This window comes from Phyllobates terribilis, unplaced genomic scaffold (genome assembly GCF_046119375.1).
Source record: "Phyllobates terribilis strain yellow unplaced genomic scaffold, ASM4611937v1 Scaffold_5__5_contigs__length_657084704, whole genome shotgun sequence".
Lineage (NCBI taxonomy): Eukaryota > Metazoa > Chordata > Amphibia > Anura > Dendrobatidae > Phyllobates > Phyllobates terribilis.
The window spans coordinates 374,242,269-374,265,421 of record NW_027362765.1 but is presented as its reverse complement, the minus strand read 5'-3'; the positions used below and the strand labels follow the sequence as shown (position 1 = coordinate 374,265,421).

Genomic DNA, 23,153 nt, shown 5'->3' with positions numbered 1-23,153 from the left:
TACGTCCGTTACAACACTTGTCATAACACTTAGGGCTCCAGGACTTAATTTCATTGGTAGACCAATCCAGTACAGGATTGTGCAATTTTAACCAGGGTAACCCCAAAATTACTGGAGAAGGCAAATTATTTAATACCACCAAATCCAAATTTTCTTGGTGAATACCATTAATAGTGAGGGGAAATTCACAGACCTTGTGAGTAACACTCTTCAAGGGGGAGCCATCGACAGAAACCACAGCAATAGGGGATGACAAAGGTTTTGGTTTTAATTTAAGTTTTTCCAAGAATCCCCCATCAATCACATTCAGAGTAGAACCACAATCCACAAATATCCGAAATTCAATTAATTCTTCCTGAGCAGCAGTAGTAGCAGAAAGAAATACCCCCTTAGTATTTAAACACGCAATACGGGCGTAACTGACCTTTTTTTTTTCTTTGTTCATACGAAGCACACAGTTCTTAATAAAATGGTCAGATTTCCCGCAATAAAAGCACAAACCTTCAGAAGATCTGCGGTCTTTTTCCTGAGAGCGGGGTGCCACCGCCCCAATCTCCATCGGCTCTCCAAAGTCAGTACAGACCCTCTCAAGACTCGGAGCTGACATGGCAGAGGATTTACTCTCATTAACCCTTGCACGCAGTCTCCAGTCCACCCGTATAGCTAATTGCATTGCCTCCTGCAAGTTTCCAGGTGTGGGATAAGCAATCAGCAAATCCTTAACCCTTTCACCTAGCCCCGCAAGAAACAAATTTTTCAAAGCTGAATCGTTCCACCCCGCCTGGGCAGACCACCGACGGAAGTGAGAACAATATTTTTCCACATTACCTGATCCCTGCCACAAACGTCTCAATTCAGTCTCAGCTGATGAGACACGATCAGGATCATCATACAACAAACCCAAAGCAGAAAAAAAAACTATCCACTGATCTAAAGTATGGATCACTAGGTTGGAGAGAAAAGGCCCATCCCTGAAGTTCTTTGCGCAAAAGTGACATTATGAACCCTATGCGCTGTGATTCATCACCAGAGGATCTGGGTCTCAAACGAAAATACAACAAACAAGCATTTTTAAAGGAAAAAAATTCTTCTTCATCACCAAAATTTAAATCAGGCAAACGTACCTTTGGCTCCACAAAATGTGCTCCAGAACAGCTACTCATGTGTTGTTGGAGCTCGGCCACCTCCAGAGAGAGTCCCTGCAGGCGTTGAGCCAAATTCTGAACCGACACCATGATGGAAACTGGAAGTCTTTCCTTAGAGATATTTTTGGGCTGGACTTACTGTTATGATCTGCTACAAGCACTAAGGAAAGAAAGGAGATCTGTCCCTACAATAGAACTAAGCTAGATCCCTACGATGTAACGGGGAACCTGATCCTGCGATAAGACCCGCTAAAGTCCTCGGCTAGTCTGTACGAAGACCTATAGATGCAAGGGAGGGATCCCTACAAGAACTAGGGACTGGGATAAAGTTGGACACCTCCTAGCAGAAATTGTAGCAGTAAAAGACAAACACACAACATAGAACATAAAGGTCCGAAGACCTAGCTAAACTGGCTGAGAAAGGTAACTAAGCACCAGGCTAACTTAACAGTAGAAATTACAATGAAGTCCAGCAAGGCCAGGAGGGCGGAGCCGGATTAAATAGGCAAAAACGGTCATGTGACCAGCAAGATAGAAATAACCTAACAGGAGAGTTCTAACACCACTCTTACAAGGGGCATTACAACCGTCTTGTTAAGCTACTGTGACCTCCACCACTCTTCCAAGGGGCATTAAAACTGTCTTGTTAAACCACTCTGAACTCCACAGCTCTTCCAAGGGGCATTAAAACCGTCTTGTTAAGCTACTGTGACCTCCACCACTCTTCCAAGGGGCATTAATACCGTCTTGTTAAGCTACTGTGACCTCCACCACTCTTCCAAGGGGCATTAAACCCAACTTGTTAAACCACTTTGAACTCCACAGCTCTTCCAAGGGGCATTAAAACCATCTTGTTAAGCTACTGTTACCTCCACCACTCTTCCAAGGGGCATTAAAACTGTCTTGTTAAGCTACTGTGACCTCCACCACTCTTCCAAGGGGCATTAAAACCATCTTGTTAAGCTACTGTGACCTCCACAACTCTTCCAAGGGGCATTAAAACCATCTTGTTAAACCACTCTGACCTCCACGTCTCTTCCAAGGGGCATTAAAATCGTCTTGTTAAACCACTCTGAACTCCACAGCTCTTCCAAGGGGCATTGAAATGTTGTTTTTAATTAACTGTAACCTCCACGACTCTTCCAATGGTCATTGCATTTTCTCCTAATTTTAGTCAGCTTTTGCTTTTCTATGCATAGGCGAACACTAAGGGAGACCCACTCCCCAATAATGGGTAGAAGGTTTTAAGTACGCTGTAATCCATGTCTGTTTCAAGGGGCATTGCAGTTCCTCATAATTTTTGAAAAGCCTTCCATTCACTGCTTAGGCCAACAGTGTACAGGAGACCCAGTTGCTATAAATGGAAAAAACGGTTTAGTTAAGGCCCTCTGACCTCCATGTCACTTCCAAGGGGCATTGGAATGCCTCGAAATTTTTGGTAGGCATTGCACTCACTGTATGCCCTATAGCTGTGTAGCCGAACCTCTCCTTTTGGTACAGAAACATATCCTACCAGACATGTGTGGTTGACTGGCCTGATATTGATGTGAATGGTCCCTGTTCCTCCTGTTCTTTCTCCTGTGCCACCACCTCATCCATCATTCTTCACCTGAAGCTTTGTTTTAACGGGAGTCATAGAACTGGGATAGTAGCAGGAAAACATCCAGCAATCTTCGGAGGGGGTAGGATATGTGCCAAAATGCTGACCACCTCAGGCCTAGCCGCTACTACATGCATGCGCTTGCATTCCAAGGAACAGAAAGCTAAGGAGATGGATGGCCTCATGATTATGAATAATTTACTCGTTGTGTAGGAGGCCGACCACTGCTGCTGTCTACCTTCTAAACTTTGTGTTGAAGCCTGATTGACCCAGGACCCGCAATCCTCTATGTCTGGAGGACGTGTTACATTTCAGTGTCCAACTGTGTCCCGGCTTCCACAATATTAACCCAGTGTGACGGCGTCAGTCAGATGGACCATCCCTGGCCACATTCACTTGTCCACGTGTTTGTGGTTAGGCTGTCCTTCAAATAGGGGCAACTGGGGACCGTATATGGACACTCGGCCGCCCCCAGGCGGCTGGGGACCGTGTGTGGGCACCTGGCCACGGGGCGGCTGGGAACTGAGTATGGACTCCCGGCCGCCGGGCGGCTGGGGACTGAGTATGGATACCAGGCACCGACGCAGCCATGACGTTGTGGTGGCCAGATTCCACCTCCACATGCCTAAAAGGCCCAATTTCAAGTGCAAGCAAGCAAACAGTATGGTATTGCAGCCTGGGGGTGGGTGGGTGGCAGGCTGCATACTTGCACTTGTATTGCAAGGAATGGGGGAGGTACAATTGAACACTGCCCTGGGACAAGGACTTGCAAGTCTGATGCGGCATGAATCACTTCTGATGGGCACACTTTTAGGCAGTGACCTGGGTGTCAGAGATGCTTCCAGGGGTCTTCCCCATGCTGTTCCCATGTCTTTTCAGCACTGTATGCATGTGTCACACAGCACATGGCCAGATAAGATTGTAAAATGTTAAAATGACATTTCCCGGTGAATGCATTTGTCACGGTTGAAAGCAATATAAAAGTGCAAAAACGCATACAAAATGCTACTTGTGAACATAGCCCAAGGTGTGGAGGAGTATTTTTGTTTTTGGTTATTTATTTTACCTCATACAGAAGTCTTTACCATGGAAAGGATGTTCCTTAACATATTTCACAGGAAAGCAGTTTCAGTTTCGTTTTTGAACGTTTTATTGTGAGCCCATAAAAGTGGCTTAATACCTCTGACCACGTTGTTGACAGCAGTGACCTGGGGGTCAGAAATGCTTCCTGGGGCGATCCCCATGCTGTCCCCATGTCATTTGAGCACTGTCATTATCGTTTTGGGCACTTTTTAGGCTTTCTACGGACTGCCGGGGGTGCCACCGCAAAAATGCTCGGGTCTCCCACAGACTAACATTGGGCTCGTTGCTCGGGTCGAGCACCCGAGTATCACGGTGAGCTCGGCGCAAGCTTCGAGCACCTGAGCATTTTAGTGCTCGCTCAACACTAGTAGCATCCCATGCACCCCTCCACCACCCCACATTTTTTAATGTAGCACAACCCCTTTAATATAATGTGGGGGTGACAAGACAGGGCTTAGAGTGTGGTATTCCCATCATTGTATTAAAGTTGACCATCTTGCTACACTGATTTCCTGACAGTTCAACAAAGAAAATCATGACATTAAATAGCAAAATGTAACAATTTAAATATTCGTGAAGTCTGGTATAGGTACACGCGACCCCCCCATATCTAGAAAGTCATTAATGTAACAACTTCGCCAGACCACAAAGCATGAGAAGCGTTTACAGTTGCCCATGTTTTGCTCCCCACCGATGGCTAGAAGATCACATGGTGCTCATACCACGTTATTGTACTACATAGTTTGGGTTATTATCTTACTTTCAATTCTAGGGTGTCCACTGATTCCTTAAAGCATGTCTGAAAATAATGCTCCTATTTCTGAAGGATTCGCAGTAGTGATGAGCAAGCGCTAAAATGCTCAGATACTCGTCGTACGAGTCAAGAAAATTGAAATGCTCGAGTGCTCAGACTGAGTAACGAGCCCAATGTAAGTCTATGAGAAACATTTTTCCGGTGGCTCCCCTGGCGGTCTGCAGAGGGTCTAAAAATTGCCCAAATTGATGGGAATAGTGCTCAATTGACATGGGAACAGCATGGGGAAGACCCCTGGAAGCATTTCTGACTCCCAGGTCACTGCTGTCAACAACATTGTCAGAGGTATTAAGTCACTTTTACGAACTCACAATAAAACATACAAAAACGAATCCAAAATGGATTTTCCTGGGAAATATGTTAAGGAACATCCTTTCCAGGGTAATGACTTGTATATAAGGCAAAATAAATATACAAAAGCAAAAATGCTCCTCCTCACCTTGGGCTATGTTCACACGTACCATTTTTGATGAGTTTTTGCAATTTTGCATTGCTTTCAACCAAGACAAATGCATTCACCAGGAAATGTCATTTTAACATTTTACAACTTTATCTGGTCATGTGGTGTGTGACACATCATCAGACACATCCTGTTTCATTTATGATGGAGGGACTCTGAAAGTCACAAAGCCTATTTTTATAAGGCCACCAGGCAGCCCTTACTTTTCCTAAAGGGCCAGCAGTCGGCCCTCACTATTGTTAGAGAGCCATTAGCCGACTATGCTTTGTTGTTCCCATTATTAACGAGTGGGTCTCCTATACTGTTATTGCGTATGCAGTAACTGCAACGGCTGCTAAAACTTTGGAGGAACTCCAATGCCCCTTGCAAGAGACGTAGAGGTTGGAGGGCCTCCTGAAAAAAATGCTCCCATTATTAGGAAGTGAGTCTCCCATACTGTTTGCCTATGCAGTGAAGCAACGGCTGCTAACATTTTGGAGTAACTCCAATGCCCCTTGCAAGAGACGTAGAGGTGGAAGGGCCTCCTAAAAACAATGTTCCCATTATTAGGAAGTGTGTCTCCCATAACGTTTGCCTATGCAGTGAAGCAATGGCTGCCAAAAATTTGGAGGAACTCCAATGTCCCTTGCAAGAGACGTAGATATGTTGATATGGTACATAATGTGGTGATTAGTGTTGAGCAAGTATGTTCTGGTCCGAGTATGCTCGGGCCGAGCTCCGAGTATTTACAGCTGCTCGGTGATATGGTTGAATCGCTCCAGTGTGCATGATTTGCAACTGTTTGACAGCTTTATTAAATGTGAGGAATGTGTAAGAAATAGACATTACTTACATGTACTAAAACTGATAAACAGTTGCAAATCATGCACACGGGAGCGATTCAACCATATCACCGAGCAGCTGTAAATACTCAGAGCTCGGCCCGAGCATACTCGGCGAAAGGGTTAATAGAACATACTCGCTCAACACTAGTGGTGATATGGTAGTGGAGGATGAGGGTGCGGAGAAGGAGGAGGACAAGAGCAAATAGACAAAATCAAGAAGCGTATACCCATGTATGGGTATGAAGACAGAGGTACATGGGAATAGAGTTAGACCTCCCAAAAAAAAGACACTTTATTTGAGTTTATGTTACGCTGCTATCATTCGGTGGTGTTGAGAAGTGTTTTTATAAGAGTCAGCCTGTAAGCATTTTCAGTTGACAGGCGGATGCGCCTATCGGTTATTATTCCACCGGTGGCACTAAAACCCCCTCTGACAAAACATTAGCGATAGGGCAGGCCAGGACCTCCAAGGCGTAGAGCCAGTTCATGCCATGTGTCCAGCTTGGATACCCAATAATTCTAAGGCACAGAGGAATCACAGAGGACATTGGTACGGTTAGCAAGGTACTCTCTCACCATCTTCCGAAACTTTTCATTCTTTGAGAGAGTACCCCACGCCTCAAGGCTTGTGCAATGGGAGGGTCTGAGAAAACTGTCACAGAACTATGACAGTGTTCCTCTGCCTCTGCTCGATTGCATTTGTGTCTCTCTCGCCTTTACTCCTTGGTTGTCCAACGAACTGTGACCTCTGCCGCCAGCGTTTTCAGATTTTCAGATTTTTTTAATAATTCCGAAGCAAGGGCCTTCTCTTACTGCACCATTTTATTAGGCCTGTCATGCAAGGGAATAAGAGACAAAAAGTTCTCCTTGTAGCGTGGGTCTAGAAGTGTCACCAACCAATAATGACTTTCACCCAAAATTTGGACAAGACGAGGTTCACGGGAAAGGCAACGTAACATAAAATCAACCACGTGTACCAGATTGCAAAGAGTCAAGACTTCCGTGTCCTCATCAAGAGGGCGACTGACCATACTCTCCTCCTCATCCTCCTCCTCTTCTTCCTCCTCCCTGTCCTCAGGCCATCCACGCTGAACAGACGGTATGACAGTTGTGCAAGTAGTACCGTCTATAGCGTAGGAAACTAGCTCCAGTTCTTCCTCCTCCTCCTCTTCCTCATTGTCGCCTAATCCACATTGGGATGAGATGAGACTGGGCTGTGTGTAATCATCCTGTATGGTTCCTTGCTCCATCTCATCATGCTCCGCCTGCTATGCATCCTCTTTAATTGTGAGCAGAGAGCGTTTCAGAAGACGGAGAAGAGGGATGGTGACGCTAATTATGTCGTCATCGCCGATCACCATCTTGGTGGAGTCGTCAAAGTTTTGGAGGATGTTAAATATGTCTGATATCCATGTCCACTCCTGAGGTGTTATGTTTGGAGACTGACCTGAAAACCGACGACCTTGTTGATGCTGGTAGTCAACAACTGCCCTCTTCTGGTCACAAATCCTTCCCAACATCTGCAATGTCCCAACACATGGGGACATTGCAGATCAGTCGGTGAGCTGTAAGCTGCAAATGCTGCTGAAGCACGGCAAGGGCGGCAGAAGATGTAGCTGACTTTCTAAAATGGGCACACAGGCGGCATAATTTGACAAGTAAAACCGACAGATCCGGGTAGGTTTTGATAAGCCATTGAACCATGAGGTTAAGCACACGGGCCAGGCATGGTACACGTATGAGCTCGCTTCACCTCAGAGCTACCACTAGATTCCGGCCATTGTCAAAAACGACCATGCCTGGCTGTGGGTTCAGCGGTGTCAGCCACAGGTCTGCCTGCTGTTTCAGAGCTGTCCACAACTCTTCAGCGTTGTGCAGTTTGTCACCTAAGCATATTAGCTTCAGCACAGCCTGTTGCAGCTTGGCAGAGGCAGTGCTGCAGTGCTTCCAGCTTGCGACTGATGTGGTCATTTCAGAGATGAAGGCTGAAGAGGATGAGGTGCAGGAGCTGTAGAATGTGGGGGCAACCCTGATTAACCCAGGGCCCGCATTTATCGACGTCGGGAGGATGTGTTCCATCCCAAGGTCCGACTGGGTCCCAGCTTCCACTATAGTAAGCCAGTGTGCCGTCAGCGAGATGTAGCGTCCTTGCCCACAAGCACTTGTCCACGTGTCTGTGGTTAGGATGACTTCCCCAGTAACTGCATTGTTGAGCGCACGTCTAATGTTGTGGGACACGTGCTCGTGTAATGCGGGAACGTCACACTGGGAGAAATAGTAGCGGCTGGGGACCGAGTACAGAGAGATGGCCGCCACCATCAGGCTGTGGAAAGCTTCCGTCTCCATGAGCCTAAAAGGCAACATTTCGAGCGCAAGCATTAACAAAATGTGTGAATTTAGTAGTGTGACCTGTGGGGCGTTGGCTGCGTATTTGCATTTACTTTCCAAGGACTAGGGTAGGGACAACTGAAAGCTGCACTTGGACGTGCTTGCTGATGGTGCTAGTTGAGAGTGTGCAAGGACAGGTGCAGGGCGGGAGGCATCTTGGCATGTACCATGGATAGGGGATTGGCGTGCACGCACAACAGCAGAACAAGCAGTGGTGTCACCCGCAGACACTGTTGCTGGACCCTGGGGTTCGGCCCACTTAGTAGGGTGCTTTGCTGACATGTGCCTGATCATGCAGGATGTGGTCAGGATGCTAGTTTTGCTACCCCTGCTGATGCTGGCAGGTGGTGCAAATGGCATTTTTGTGGTTATCTGCAGAGTCTTTAAAAAATAACCAGACTCGGAAAGACCTAACAGTTGTACTGGCAACTTCCGTCGTCTTGGCATTACGAGGAACGCTTTCCACTCTTGTGTCTGCGGCCATTACGCTGCTTCTTCCTGCCTTTTGTGGTGCTTCGCCTCCCTCCCCCTGTGTGCTGCTGTCCTCGCTCTAGATGTTCCCCTGCCAGGTTGGGTCAGTTACTATATCATCCACCACCTCGTCTTCCACTTCTGCACCCTGGTCCTCCTCCTGACTTTCTGGCAATTGTGTCTCATCATCATCATCATCCAACTCTTGCGACAGTAATTGCACTTTACCCACCATCGCCATCGTGTGACTGTGGCTGCTCCAATATTTGCGCATCGGTACACTCGTTCTCCTCTTGACTCACTTTAAGCTGGCTGAGCGAGAGGCCCGAATCTACAAATGGAAAAGTGAACAGCTCTTCTGAGTGTCCAAGTGTGGGATCACTTGTCTCCGGGCACTCGGCATGGTATGAGAAAGGAGGATCAGGGTGAGAAATATGCAGTCCAGACTCACGGCTGCTGAGAATTGACCATGTGGAAGGCAGGGTGGTGGTGGTGGTGGCTAAGTGACTGGAAGCATTATCTGCTATCCAACCAATAACCTATTGACACAGCTCTGTGTTCAATAGTGGTGTTCTGCGATCCCCTATTAATTGGGACAGGAAGGTCGAGCGACAAGATGTGGGTGTTTGTCGTGGCACAATTTCAGATTTCCCAACGTCCTCGGCCTCTGTATGTACCATCACCATCACGTCCACTTCCCCGTCCTTTGCCACGCACGTTGCCCATTTTTAATGGAGGACAATATTTTCTACGTTCATGAGAAATGGCTGATTTTGGAAAGCAGTTATATGTGATATGTCTGACAGAGAACTACAATTTTAAATAGCAGGCTTGTAATTTGCTAATACTATTCTTTACAGACACGTAGTGTGAATAGCTTGACCGACACACTGCAACGAAATGAAAATGGAAGAAATGTCTGACTTTTGAACAGTCTTATAGGTGATATGTCTGACAGAAAACCACTGTTTTAAATAGTAGACCTGTAATTTACTAATATTATTCTACACAGGGACCTAGTGTGAATAGCTTCACCGACACACTGCAACAGAATGGAAAAGGAGGCCAATACTTTCCACGTTCATTTTAAATTTCTGGATTATGAAAATATGGAACAGATCTGGCTTTACTGTGCAGTGAGAACAAGCAAATGGAGCAGAAAATTGGTATACTCTGGATTGCTTTTTAAGCAAATAACCAGAATTAAGATCAAAAAAAAAATTGCCTTTCTATGTCTAGAAATATCTGTAATTATTACAGCAGCAGCTGACAGGACGTTCAAGGATCCTCTTGTGCTGTATCATACACTGCAGTCTGCCACATATACTACCTGCCTGCCCGGCACTGATTATATGCAGCTGGATTAGTCCTCAGAAGGACTGTTAGTTCAGATGGATATATATATGTTGTGGAATACCTATACTAACAGTATGTTCAGTGGACCCTCTTGTGCTGTATCATGCACTGCAGTCTGTCACATACGCTGACTGCCTGCCTAACTCCTGCTATCACCACTGAATATATGCAGCTGGATTAGTCCTCAGAAGGATTGTTAGTTCAGTTGGATATATATATATGTTGTGGAGTACCTATACTAACTATAAACAAGCAAATCTCTCCTTGACGCAGCAGCAGCTCTCCCTTCTCTGCCTGATTCCGAGATAGACTGTCACAAGCATTGCGGCGCCCGGTGTTATATATACCTGATGAAGCTGTGTGGCCAGCCTATCACTGTAATGCCACAACCAACATGGTTACGGCATTACAGTGCGTGGCAGGCAATCCCTGCACGTTCATTGGCTCTATAAAAAGCGCCAAACATGCAGGGAGGAGACCCGAGTTTCCGCCCGAGCAACCTAGAAATACTTGCCGAGCACCAAGCTCGTCGAGCACAGTGATGCTCAGGTGAGTACCGAGCAGTGGCGAGCACATTCGTTCATCAAGGTCTCAGGGAGGACAGACCCTGGCGTGACGGCTTGCCTCTACGTCTAGCACATCTGGACTGCCTCTTGAGGTTGGGAGAAGTATTCCGGAAAGCGTAGTCACCCTGTGAGGATTCTGGGTGGGCAGTAGTCTCATTGGGCTGGAGGACTATTGCTCTACCCACACGCATTACCCGTCGGGGCTGCTCTGGGATATTGGGAAGTGAAGCTTCAGCAGGGGCTTCAGGGATAGGGTCCTCGAAGACCATACGAAAGGCCACCAGGAAGGCCTGCAGGTCAAGGACGACAGGATCCCATGCTTCCCATAGGGGGGTGACCCATTTCAAGGCATCACCCGCTAGGTAGTCAATCATAAAGGCCACTTTAGCCCAATCGGAAGGAAAATAGAGAGGGTAGGCCTTAAAGTGTAGCATGCATTGCTCCACAAATGCACGACACTGTCTTGGATCCCCATAGTAACGTGGCGGATCCGCAGGAACGAGAGCTGATAGATCCATCTGGACGGTGCGTAATTCGCCTGGAACTCAGCTAAGGAAAAAAAAAATTATTTATTTATTTTAATGCATGTATTCGCTGGAAAACTTCTCAGAGAGCGAAGGCCGTGGGGCTCAACGGGAACCATGGCCTGAGCATGCTGTTATGCACATGCCCGGGCTGAGCGGCGTGTGCGTGTGATTGTAGTGATTCCACTGGACCGTGCCGGAGAGTGAATGCCTGGAGGGGCTTAACTAGGTATTCACCCGATCCGACCAGGGTCGCACGACGGCATACGACGCCAGTGCACCAAGGAGGAACCGAGCAAAGGGACCAGGTGCTACTCCAGGACAGACCCCGGACACGGCTGTTGACCCACACAGGGGAATACAGGAACAGACTGGTAGGCTGGCACACAGACTGGTGGGTATAGGCAGGCACGACTGGTATGCAGGCAGGCGGGTAAGCAGGCAGGGGGGTACAGGCAAGCTCAGCTAGAGTGCAGACAGGGAGGCACTAGCAGGTAGGAACACAGGCGGGATAGGACCCAGTACACACTGGGACTCAGGAACAATACAGGCAGAGGGGTACAGGAAAGCACAGCTAGAGTGCAGACAGGGAGGCACTAGCAGGTAGGGACACTGGCGGGATAGGACCCAGTACACACTGGGACTCAGGAACAGAGCCACAGATGTGGCGGACAAACACAGCAGAGTGAGGCCGCCCAGAGAGGTGAGCGAGAACAGGGCAGGACAAGGCCGCCTGGAGCGGTGAGCAAGAGTAGAGCAGGACAAGGCCGCCAGGAGCGGTGAACAAAGGATCAGAGCTGAGCGAGACTGCAGGAGCAGTGAGCAAGAGTAAAGCAGGACGAGGCCGCCTGGAGCGGTGAACAAAGGATCAGAGCTGAGCGAGACTGCAGGAGCAGTGAGCAAGAGTAAAGCAGGACGAGGCCGCCTGGAGCGGTGAGCAAGAGTGGAGCGAGACTGCCGGAGCAGCGAGCAAAAGGGTCAGAGCGGAGCAAGGCTGCCGGAGCAGCGAGCAAAGGAGTCAGAGCAGGCTAGAACCGCCGGAGCGGTAAGCAAAGGAGTCAGAGCAGACTAGAACCGCCGGAGCGGTGAGCAAAGGAGTCAGAGCAGACTAGAACCGCCGGAGCGGTGAGCAAAGGAGTCAGAGCAGGCTAGAACCGCCGGAGCAGTGAGCAAAGGAGTCAGAGCAGGCAAGGCTGAGTAGGGGGGACAGGGCTCTGTTCACACGGAACAGACAGGAAGGGAAAGGCAGAGCCAGACACCCACAGGGTACTTGCAGTGAAGTAGCGAGTGGACCACAAACTCACAAACGGGAGTACAGAGACAACAGGCAGGAGTTAGGTACGAGTTCAGACTCTGCAGAAAAAGGAAAGGAACGGACATAGAGAAAAGACAGATGAAAGATAGGAGAGAGTACAGACTGGAACTGAGTGTACGGACGAGACCGACACAGGAGCGGGACACAGGAGCGGGTCTGGGAATACGGCCCCCAGAGAGGCGGGACGAACAGGCAAGGAGCGTGTTCAGACAGAACAGACAAGATACAGGTGCAGGTCTGGGTAATCGGCCCCCAGAGAGGCGGGACGAACAGGCAAGGAGCGTGTTCAGACAGGACAGACAAGATACAGGAACGGATCTAGGTAATCGGCCCCTAGAAGGCGGGAGGAACAGGCTAGGAGCGTGTTCAGACAGGACAGACAAGATACAGGAACGGATCTAGGTAATCGGCCCCTAGAAGGCGGGAGGAACAGGCTAGGAGCGTGTTCAGACAGGCCTGGAAATACAGCCTCCAGGAAAGGCAGCAGGCAAGAGTACACAGACAGGACTCAGTTCAGACACGGGAACTGATACCGCAAGGCAGGAGACAAAGACAGGACTCAGCTCAGACACGGGAACTGATACCGCAAGGCAGGAGACATAGACAGGACTCAGTTCAGACACGGGAACTGATACCGCAAGACAGGAGACAAAGAACGGGACCTGGCATCTTCAGAGTGAAAGCACACACTGAATGAAACACTATGCTCAGGCAGGGATAGATGGGAGCAGCTGAGCTATATACCAGGTGACAGACAGCAATAGGCTGAGGACGCACAAGGGGTGTGACCCACAGCAGGTACAAAAAGCAGGAAGTGATCGGGCGCCGCCCTTAAGCAGCAGAAACAGACACAAACAGACAGCATGGAGGGAAGCCAGAGAGACATTCTGGACTGGAGATCAAGTGCGCGCTCTTGCACAGTGGGAGATGGACCACCATGCAAGGACGCCGCCAGGTATGTTACATCTGTATCTTGACTGGAAAATAATTTGGGCTTTGTAGCAGTGTGCAGCACTGATCCTATTAGGCCATCTATAATAAGCTCCACCAGATTTAAAATTAAAAATAATTTTTAGCTGCATCTAGCCCGGAAAATAATTTTGGGGCTCCGAGATGCGCAAGACACATAAGTGCCTTCTTGCTGCACTACCTGCAGCATGACCCTCATATTGTCAGAATTCGAAGTAATCATGACTACTGGGTTGCCACACTCTTAGATCCCCCAAACTTTTCGATCAACCTTTTCATTTTAATAAAGACCAAAAAAATGGTCATTTTTGAAATTATAAGCATTAGCAGGTTGTTAGAAACTGAAATCAAACAGTTTTCAACTCAAATCTTTATTCTAGGTGATGTTACATTTTCACATAGGACCCCTTGTTCGAAAGGAGCTTCTGAACTCTCTCGTCCATTGAATTTGTCAGGTTTTGGATGGTTTCTGCTTCAATTGTTTTGCATGAGGACAGAATACCCTCCCAGAGCTGTTGCTTAGATGTGAACTGCCTCCCGCCATCATAGACACTCCTTTTAATGATGCTCCAAAGGTTCTGAATGGGGTAGAGGTCAGGGGAGCATGGGGGTCACACCATAAGTTTGTCCCCTTTTATGCCCATATCAGCCAGAGATGCAGATGTTTTATGTGCAGCATGAGATGGGGCATTATCATGCAGAAAAATGATCTTGCTGTGAAATACACGGTTCTTCTTCTTGAACCATGGCAGGAAGTGCTGTTTGAGAAAATCCACATACATTATGGAGTTCATCTTTAGCGCCTTCAGGGATCCTAAAGGGGCCGACAATCTCTCTCCCCATGATTCCAGCCCAAAACATTACTCCACCTCCTCCTTGTTGGCGCTGTAGCCGTGTTTGCGTGGGGTGTCCATCAACCAGCCATCCTCCACTCCATCCATCTGGACCATCGAGCGCTGCACGGCACTCATCCGTGAACAAAACAGTTTTGAAATCAGTCTTCATGTAATGTTTGGCCCACTGGAGCCGTTTCTGCTTGTGTGAAGTGGATAGAGGAGGTCGACAGGATGGCATATGCACAGCTGCAAACCTCTGAAGGACCCTGCATCTTGTTGTTCGGGGGACGTTGGAGGCACAAGCAGCTTCAAAAACTTGTCTGCTGCTATGACAAGGCTTTTTTGCCGCTTCTCTTTCAACCTGACGTAATTGCCTGTAGGAAAGAGTCCTCAATTTGCCCTTATCAGCACGCACACGTGTGTACTGTGAATCAGCTACATACTTCTTGATTGCCAAGACACTTCATCCTAAACACTCCACAATTTGTTGCTTCTCAGCAGCCGACACATCCTTTTTCTTTCCCATTTTGGCAGAAAATGTAGGCTGCTTAATAATGTGAGAGAGCCTTCTTAAGTAGTCTTGCCTTTCATTGAACACACCTGCCAAACTAATTAGCACAGGTGTCTGCAATTGCTTACAGTGATATAAAGAGCCCTGACACACATCACCATCAATGAGTTTAACTGACAAACAAACAAATTCTTCCCTTATCACTCCTAAACACTTTTTGCATAATAATTTGGAACGCGGTGTACATGTGCTTTTCCACAAAACACCAGCGGTTCACGTAGTGAATCTTACAGTTCTAACTTGCCAACCGTGGTCTGTATGGAATTGTTCAATAAAGGGCCCAAAATTAAGATAACATAGATGGGAGAGGTCTCTATGAATAGGAATTCCTAAGTATTTGATACCCTGTGAGGGCCAGGCAAAGGGAAAGTTGGACTGGATGGAATCCTATATGGATTTGGGGAGGGAGACATCGAGGGCCTCAGACTTCGCTGCATTGATTTTAAAATTTTACCATGTAACAAAGTGATCTATTTCAGCCATAACAGCATGGATGGATATATGTGATTGAGTGATATATACTAGGACATCATCAGCAAATAGAGAGCACTTGTACTCGGTGCCTCCCACCTCAATCCACCTAATATTGGGGTTATGGCGAATTGATGAGAGCAGGTGCTCCGTCACTAGGATGTATAAGAGAGGGGACAGAGGACATCCCTGCCTTGTCCCATTGGTGATTGTGAAAGGTGATGAAAATGTTCTGACGCACCCCCTGGGCCTTGGGACACCCGGAGCCGGACCCTTTTTGGTGGATGCTGGTGGTTGTAGTCTTCGTGGCGGCGACCCGGTTCCGTGGCTCAGGGCGGTCAAACCAGTGGCGGAACTATTTATGTGGTTTTGATGTTTAAATGTCCGACTACGCCACCCGTGGATTGCGGTCAGAGTGAACCGCCGCTACAGGGCAGACCGCTGAGGCTGGTGTTGTGGGTGCAGCAGAGCGTAGCATAACTCCCCACGGGAGGAGTATAGCCTCAGGGCAGTGTATGCGGAGGATGGGGGTGATGGTGCAGGGCAGCAGCAGTAACGACACGGAGTCAGTGATGCAGTCCAGGGCCTTTACTCACAGTTCTTATTATCCAGACCACGTCTGCAGGTAACGGCTGCCCACGTCGTACTGTGCTCACCAGGTGAGGGGCTCAGACAACTCCCAGATAACTTTGGAGCACTTCACAGGACCCCCTTTGTGTGTCCTTTGTCTGGCCTTTCTTACCAACACTTCTGTCCGGCTGCCTCGGGCCTCCTCTTGGTAAACTTGGCGCCAGTTTCCCTGACCCTATGTGGTGCCTTCCTAGCGGGTGTAGCGAGGGGCTGCGCCACATAAAATGTCAGAGCCTCCGGTTTCTAGCTGAGGGTCGTTTCCTGCCTCCACTAGTTCGTGGACCGGTCTCCCCCTTTGGCCTGACCCCTCCACGCAGGTGGATTCGGGCGTGCGGTGGCGACTCACCCGTCCGCACCCCTGGGATCCCTTCATTCCTCGTTCCTGGAGCCTTCTCCGCTCCTCTTCCTTCCTTCTCCCTCTTCCAGGCCTGGGCCTCTGTTACTAGGCCCGCCTCCGGAGCAGAGCTCATGCAGAGCCCCTGCTCCCTGCCACTTCTGCTCAGACTTCTCTGCACTGAACTAAGATGGTGCCCACCTTTTATACTAACTTCTCAATGCACCCAGGAACTGCTTCCTCCCTGCTCCTGCACTACAGGGTTCCCCTTCCTCAGTGTTCCCTCTCCCCACTCCAGCCAGGGACAGGGACTGTCGTGCCCATCTCAGGGGCATATTGGTCGCCCTGCCCCACGGCAATGTGGTGTAATGCATGCAGGTGTCGGGTCCTGATCCACACTCCATCCTTACCTGAGAGTGAGATATCACACCTCTGGGTGAGGTGCAATACGTCTGTAGCAACTGAGCCCTCAGGGTGCTACAGTTCCATTTATCTTCAGCCTAGGTGACGTATTGCGATACAGGGCCGTGATTTTGGCTATAAAAGGGTCCCCTAGACCCCTACCCCAAGCTTTTTAAGAGAATCATATATGGCGTGCCAGGAGACTCTATGGAATGCTTTCTCAGCATCCAACGAGAGTATCTAATTACAAATTTTTAACTGCATCTAGCCCAGGAAATACTTTGTGCCTAGTAGCAGTGTCTGCTAGTCAGCGGATTATCCCGGCTGTTAAGCAAGCTACACCACCTGTAGTTTAGACACTTAATTTTTTCAAAGGAAATGCTTCGGGACCATGGGATACTCAGTGAAGAGCATCAGGAGGCACCCCAAGGCATAGGGGCTGGGACTGGCAGTAGGATGCCTTGCGGTGGACAGCCGAGCTCGATCCTTATAAAAGCTTTTTAACTGCAGCAGCTTTAGTGGACGCTACTGGAGCTGGAATTACGCGGCTGCTGGCATGAGACTTGCCCTCCAATAGATCCTTGTAAATGGATTTAAAGTGTATTCATTCAAATTAGAGAGACAATTTAAATTAAAAATCTTAGAGCTGCCTCCACCACAGGGGGGCTCGCTCGACCCACCAGCGGACAGGCACCAGTATTGGGAGAGGGGGGCTGGCCATCAGGGTTCACCGCGGCTCTGGCACAAACCCGGCGACACGGAGGTGGCACGGGCAGGAGCGGACTGGCCGTGTCGGCTTCTCACTTTTTGGATTTTAGAAGGGCATGACATGCCTATATCTGTGTCTCCCCCTCCTTTTACTCCTCCACCTCTTTTCTTTTCGCATGACTATATGTACTTGTCACTTTTCCATGTGTTAGTTGTGTCTTCTGAGCAGTTTGTCAGCTTTTGGACACCTTTGAAGGTGTTTTCTATGTGTTTCTATGTGTTTTTGTTTGCCTGCCATTGGTTTTAACGGTGTTCGAAGGTGTTCGACGAACAGTTCGACGAACAGTTCGGCGAACACACGGGTGTTCGACGAACCGAACCGAACTCGAACACTACGGGGGTGGCTGAACACTAGTAACTACCTCAAAAAATACAACAGCATATTTGGGTAAACTGGATGGAAAAGACAAAAGAACTGAAGTCGTGACTTGTTTTACATTTTTATTGTTATTTTAACTGCTACAATGTTATGAAATACCATATATTAGCAAAAGAAAGTAGATGTTTAGTTGGCAGCAACAGTGCTGGAGATCCAGGAGTTGTAGTTACAGACCTTGGTGTAGACACCAGGATAGTCTCTGAGGGCACAGCCATATCCCCAGGAGACAATACCCTGCAGTTGTCCATTGCAGACCACGGGTCCACCAGAGTCACCCTGAAAAGATACAAATAGAATTTTTTAGCGCTTTATTGGTGCAGTAAATATCATGTATGTAAGTTGGAGACAAATCTGCATTTAATTATCTCACTGAGGGCACTGGAAACACGTGATACCCAACCACGTGGAACTGGAAATAGGTAGTTAAAAACCCAATGCTGACCCTTTATGTGTTGGTAAGTTTATATTCATTTTTAATGAAAATAAAAAATAATAGAGTAATTTTATTTAGATTGCTATTAGGAGATTTAAACTCTCTCACTCGTCTTCATTATGTACTGTATTTTCATTACTAATAAATACTTTATATCTTTACCAACACTTTGAGGGTCGGCATTAAGTTTTTAACTGCATAGTAAATATCATTTGTTAGCCAAATGCCCTCCTCTGACTCATCAACTAAACTGTCTGGCTGGGTCAAGCGTGTTTGTGTTCTCAATGGAATAAGCGGCTGCCAGACACCTCTGACGACTGCTTATTTCCTGTGAGAACAAGGGATTGGGCTTGTTCAAACAGAACATAAGGAAGAGCTTAGGCAACTCTATTCATGTTACATGCTTGGTCGGTGGGATCGATCAAAGTTCTAAAGCATAATGTATAGGTGTACCGTAAAGTGGTTCCATAGAATAGGAAAAAAAAATATGGATGAATGGATCTGAGCTTCAATGACATATGCAACCTAAAGACAAGCGGGGCACTGTTTGTGGAAGAAATCAGCCATGTTTTTCTAGTCCTCGAGAACAGCTTCCATCGTAGGGTTACAGATCTGAAATTCATTAACATTAAAAATTCACATTACCTGGCAGGAATCTTTGCCTCCTTCCAAGTATCCAACGCAGATCATGTTGCCGGTGATCTCTCCGGGGTAGGCGTTGCTACACTGGGCGGCAGTCAGGACGGGGGCATCCACACACTGGAGAAGGTTGGGCATGTTGGCTAAAAGTAAATGAAAATATCAGCATATTAAACCTCAAAATTAATAACGAGAGTCAGTCACCACCAAAGTCAAATTAAACCACTTATACAGTCTTATAGTGGACTTACCCCTATAAAAATCGCACCTACAATGTTATATTTTACATATACTTATCAGGGGCCCTTAATGCACCAGTGACATGGCTAAGGGCTTAGTGCACAGCTCCGTCACCATGCCTTTGCCTTGCTTGATTGAAAGCTATCCTTTTGAGCACTGACTGAATTGAACGCTCATGCTCACACTCCAGGAGAGCAGAGTGCACATGTACACATTGTCAGTGTGAACATGCTCCCATCCCCCTCATCCCTGCATTAACAAACTGGGCTCCTTCAGTGTGAGCATGGGCGTGCATGGTGGCTGATTCAATTCAAGTCAGGCAGCATGCTAAGCGATTACTGTCAATCAAACTAAGGGGAAGTGTGGAGGATGGTAATTGAGGGGGCGGAAAGGTGCACTGAGCTCTTGGCCACAACCAAGGGTGCACCAAGGACAGCTAATTTGCATATTTTATAAAATTATTTTTATGTAAAAGTAAAGTAGTAAAATCTACAGTCTTCTATATGACTGTGCAGTGGTTTAATTTAATTTGAGTTTTGGATTTCCTTTAACTGAATCTGGATAGGAAAGGAAACCTAACCACAGTGTTTCCGAGTCCTCTCTTGAAGTTCATTGTTAAAGTTTGGCACTTACTATCACAATATGTTTTCTACATGACTAATATCTTCATGATTAGATGTTTTTTTGTTTCCAAATCCTTAATATCTATCAGTCAGATGTTAATTGCTATTTCCAAGTCAGGTCATCCTACAAGTCCCTCCAAAGGTCTCATCACAGCACAATGATGCTGAAGGATTGGCTGGAGCCTATATTAGGCTTTGTTCACATCTTCAGGGGAGGCTCCATCACAAATTCTATAAAAAATAAAAATAAAAAAAAAAACGGGAAAAAAAAGTGTTGTGTTGTCTTCTGCACTATTTTTTACAGTAAAATGGAGGATGCTGTGGCAGAAATAATGAACTGTTATACAGTGAATTCCATTTTTCTGCCCTTGTGGCAGAACATAAAGCCAAATTCTGACTGCAGATGGAAAAATACCATAATGGTGTAATAGGTTATATGGTTTTGTTTTCTTGATTGGCTCAAAACTTCTAGGTTTTCAGATAAGAACACCAATTGATAAATGTATGATTGGTTGCAGTCAAACAGCTGGAACACACAACGATCACAAGAACAGTGTCCCTCAAGTGAATGTAGCTGTAGGTCCATTTATCATCTATAGTTGGGTCATCCTACTCCTCCTATAGACCTATAGACGTGGATAAAGTGGTGGTAATGCATGTATATCACTGTTATATTAACATGAGACTTTGGAACTACAGTTCTTGCGATAGGTTGGAGTCCCAGCAGTTGGATCTTCACTAATGACACATTTATTATCTCTCCTATGGATAAAAGTTTGTGCAGTAACATCTGTAAGTTTTTGAAAACATAATATTTTTTGGCATTTTTTATTTACTAGAGTTCTTTGAAAAAAAAATGTTCCTCTCTATGCAGTCTCCACCCCTGAGCAGTCTCTACCCCTGAGCTGTCTCCACCTCTGAGCAGTCTACTCTCCACGTTTGAGCAGTCTCCACCCCTGGGCAGTCTCTACCCCTGAGCGGTCTCCACCACTGAGCAGTCTACTTTCCATGTCTGAGAAGTCTTCACTTTTGAGCAAACTCCAACAAGGTAACATGTCCATAACCTCCTACTCAATTCCCATTGCCTTCATAACAATATTTATGATAATTCTGATAAATATCTTATATATTTTGTGACTTACTTCCACTGCTGAGGGTGTTGCCCCATCCGGAGATCAGACAGCTGGTACCGGCAGCAGGGCAGCCACTGGGCAGACCAATAGGCTGGACGTAGGAGTTGACGGAGGCGGCAGAAGCCAGCTTGATCAACATGATGTCATTGTCCAGGGTCCAGGAGCTGTAGCTGGCATGTCTGATGACTCTGGCGGAGTTGATGAACTGCTCGGTACCTTCACTGACAGCGATGTTGTGCTCTCCCAGTCTGACCTGTACGCTCCTGCAAGAAAATTACAAAGAATTTAATAAATATTATAATAAATATTATTCCACACATACTTGCTCTGGTGGACGAGCTCTAAAATGTTTGACTAAACTTGGGGAAAGATGTTAACTTGCTTTCCTGAATAGCACTATGCTTCTTCATAGCTTGTTTGTGGTTTTTCAGTTCAGCAGTAATTTCTGTAAGTTAAAGGGTTTACCATTGCACAAAAAAATGATGGCTGTAAATGACCCTTCCCAGAACCCTCAACAATCATCAGAAGAGAGATCAAACATTCTTGGTCATCAATATTTCAGTCCCACAAAATGTCTTGGTTGCCAGGAGGCCGTGCACTCCTGAAGTTTGAAAGTTTGGACCAGTGGAATGGTCTCACTACTGATCCAAGCTAATCGCCCTTCCATGCTGTTAGCAGAGGCACATTTGTCTCTGTAGTATGGGAAAAGCACTAGGGAACTGAAGAAGACCAGATCCAGCAACCCAACCAGCTTCGGAATGGCACTGACAAACTTCAAAGCATAGACTCAATGTGGCCAGAAACCTAAACAATGAGCTGTAAACTAAGGAATTAAAAATCCCTCTATCTTTGAAAACAAAGAAGATTTTTAACAAGAATTAAGCTGCAAAGTTGCTTATTTTTATAGGCACTTTGCAATTTTAACCATTCGGACAACCCCTTGAATGATTTTGTGATAATATATAAACCACCCCATGTCTAATATGATAGTAATCAGAGAAATCACAATTTTAAGAAATTAAACTAGTATGAAATGCACATGTGGCTATTCCACAATTTTAACAAAATTAAATAATTCAGTCTTGATTGAAATTCTGGTAACTTACGACTTGTAGCAGTGAGCGGCGGAGATCACCCACAGGCTGTTGATCAGGGATCCACCACAGAAGTGATAGCCGGAGTACAGGGACACCTGCCAGGGTACGGAGTTTTTGGCACAGGTGTAACCTCCCACAATCTTGTCATCATCCTCAAAAGCAGCTGAGAACATAACAATAAATCAAATTATATGATATTCATATTGGTGTCTTATTAATGTAACAAATGTATAAAGCTGAGAACATAATGAAAAACATAAAAAATCCTCAAAAGAGTTAATAGAAAATAAGTTATATCAATATGAAGAAAGCCCTGCACTCACCAGCTGCTCCGAGGAGCACACAGATTAGGAGAAGTTTCATGATGGATCCAGAATGAATATGGAGCATAAACCACAGATATTTATACCCAAAAAGCTATCACCCGTCTGCCCCCTCCTCACCCAAGAGAAAGTTAATCAGTATCCACATATCCTAAAATATACTTAGTATCTATGGATGAAGGCCACTTTCTTGGGAATGTTCTTCTGACCTGTTGATTAGATACAACATTGTATGATAATATTTTCATTCAGTAAGGTTCATTTAGTTTATGTATTGCTTGTCTTTCTGTTGGGTTATTAGGTGCTCTGCATGGGAGCAATTGCACATGTTTCACCAACAACCCTCTAAGTTCAGACATATGTTGCTGTTGGGAGGACAAATGCATTGACCAATGAGCGTGAGCGTGATGTCTCTGCTCTTAAAGTCCTTGTTCATTCTGACGTCCGTCCAAGTGCTGTGCATCTTTTTACTTCAAGTGTGCAAACGCCATCGCAGTTGATGTTGGAGCCAAGGAATATGTAATCGTTGACTATTTCGATCTCTTCATTGCCGAGCATTATATTGATGTTAGCTGTTTGCGCTGTTATCATGATCTTTGTATTCTTGACATTCAGATACAATCCTAGCTCACTCTCTTTTTTAACCCACAAAATAAGCTTCTCCAAATCCTTCTTATTCTCTGCCAGCAGGGTCATGCCTTCGGCATATCATAGATTGTTAATTGTTAATGTTTCTACCACCGATTTTCACTTCGATGT

The 23,153-nt window shown here is 46.6% G+C and overlaps 1 protein-coding gene across 1 annotated transcript; it reads right to left on the bottom strand.

Moving 5' to 3' along the window:
* Positions 1-17,955: 17,955 nt before the first annotated feature.
* On the bottom strand, positions 17,956-22,526 carry LOC141273228 (trypsin-like). Its single transcript, XM_073684799.1, has 5 exons — positions 22,395-22,526; positions 22,081-22,234; positions 20,984-21,237; positions 18,985-19,121; positions 17,956-18,182 (listed from the first exon to the last, which is right to left on the bottom strand). The coding sequence occupies exons 1-5, from the start codon at positions 22,459-22,461 to the stop codon at positions 18,033-18,035; spliced, it is 762 nt and encodes a 253-aa protein (XP_073540900.1). The 5' UTR covers positions 22,462-22,526; the 3' UTR covers positions 17,956-18,032.
* Positions 22,527-23,153: the final 627 nt, after the last annotated feature.

What these genes read in the sequence shown, in the direction of transcription:
- LOC141273228 (XM_073684799.1), bottom strand. Translation starts at nt 22,461, where the DNA reads ATGCTCCATATTCATTCTGGATCCATCATGAAACTTCTCCTAATCTGT. An exon ending in TGTGCTCCTCGGAGCAGCTG is followed by an intron (nt 22,235 to 22,394) that starts GTGAGTGCAGGG and finishes TTATGTTCTCAG; the next exon opens with CTGCTTTTGAGGATGATGAC. An exon ending in CAACACCCTCAGCAGTGGAA is followed by an intron (nt 19,122 to 20,983) that starts GTAAGTCACAAA and finishes ATTTACTTTTAG; the next exon opens with CCAACATGCCCAACCTTCTC.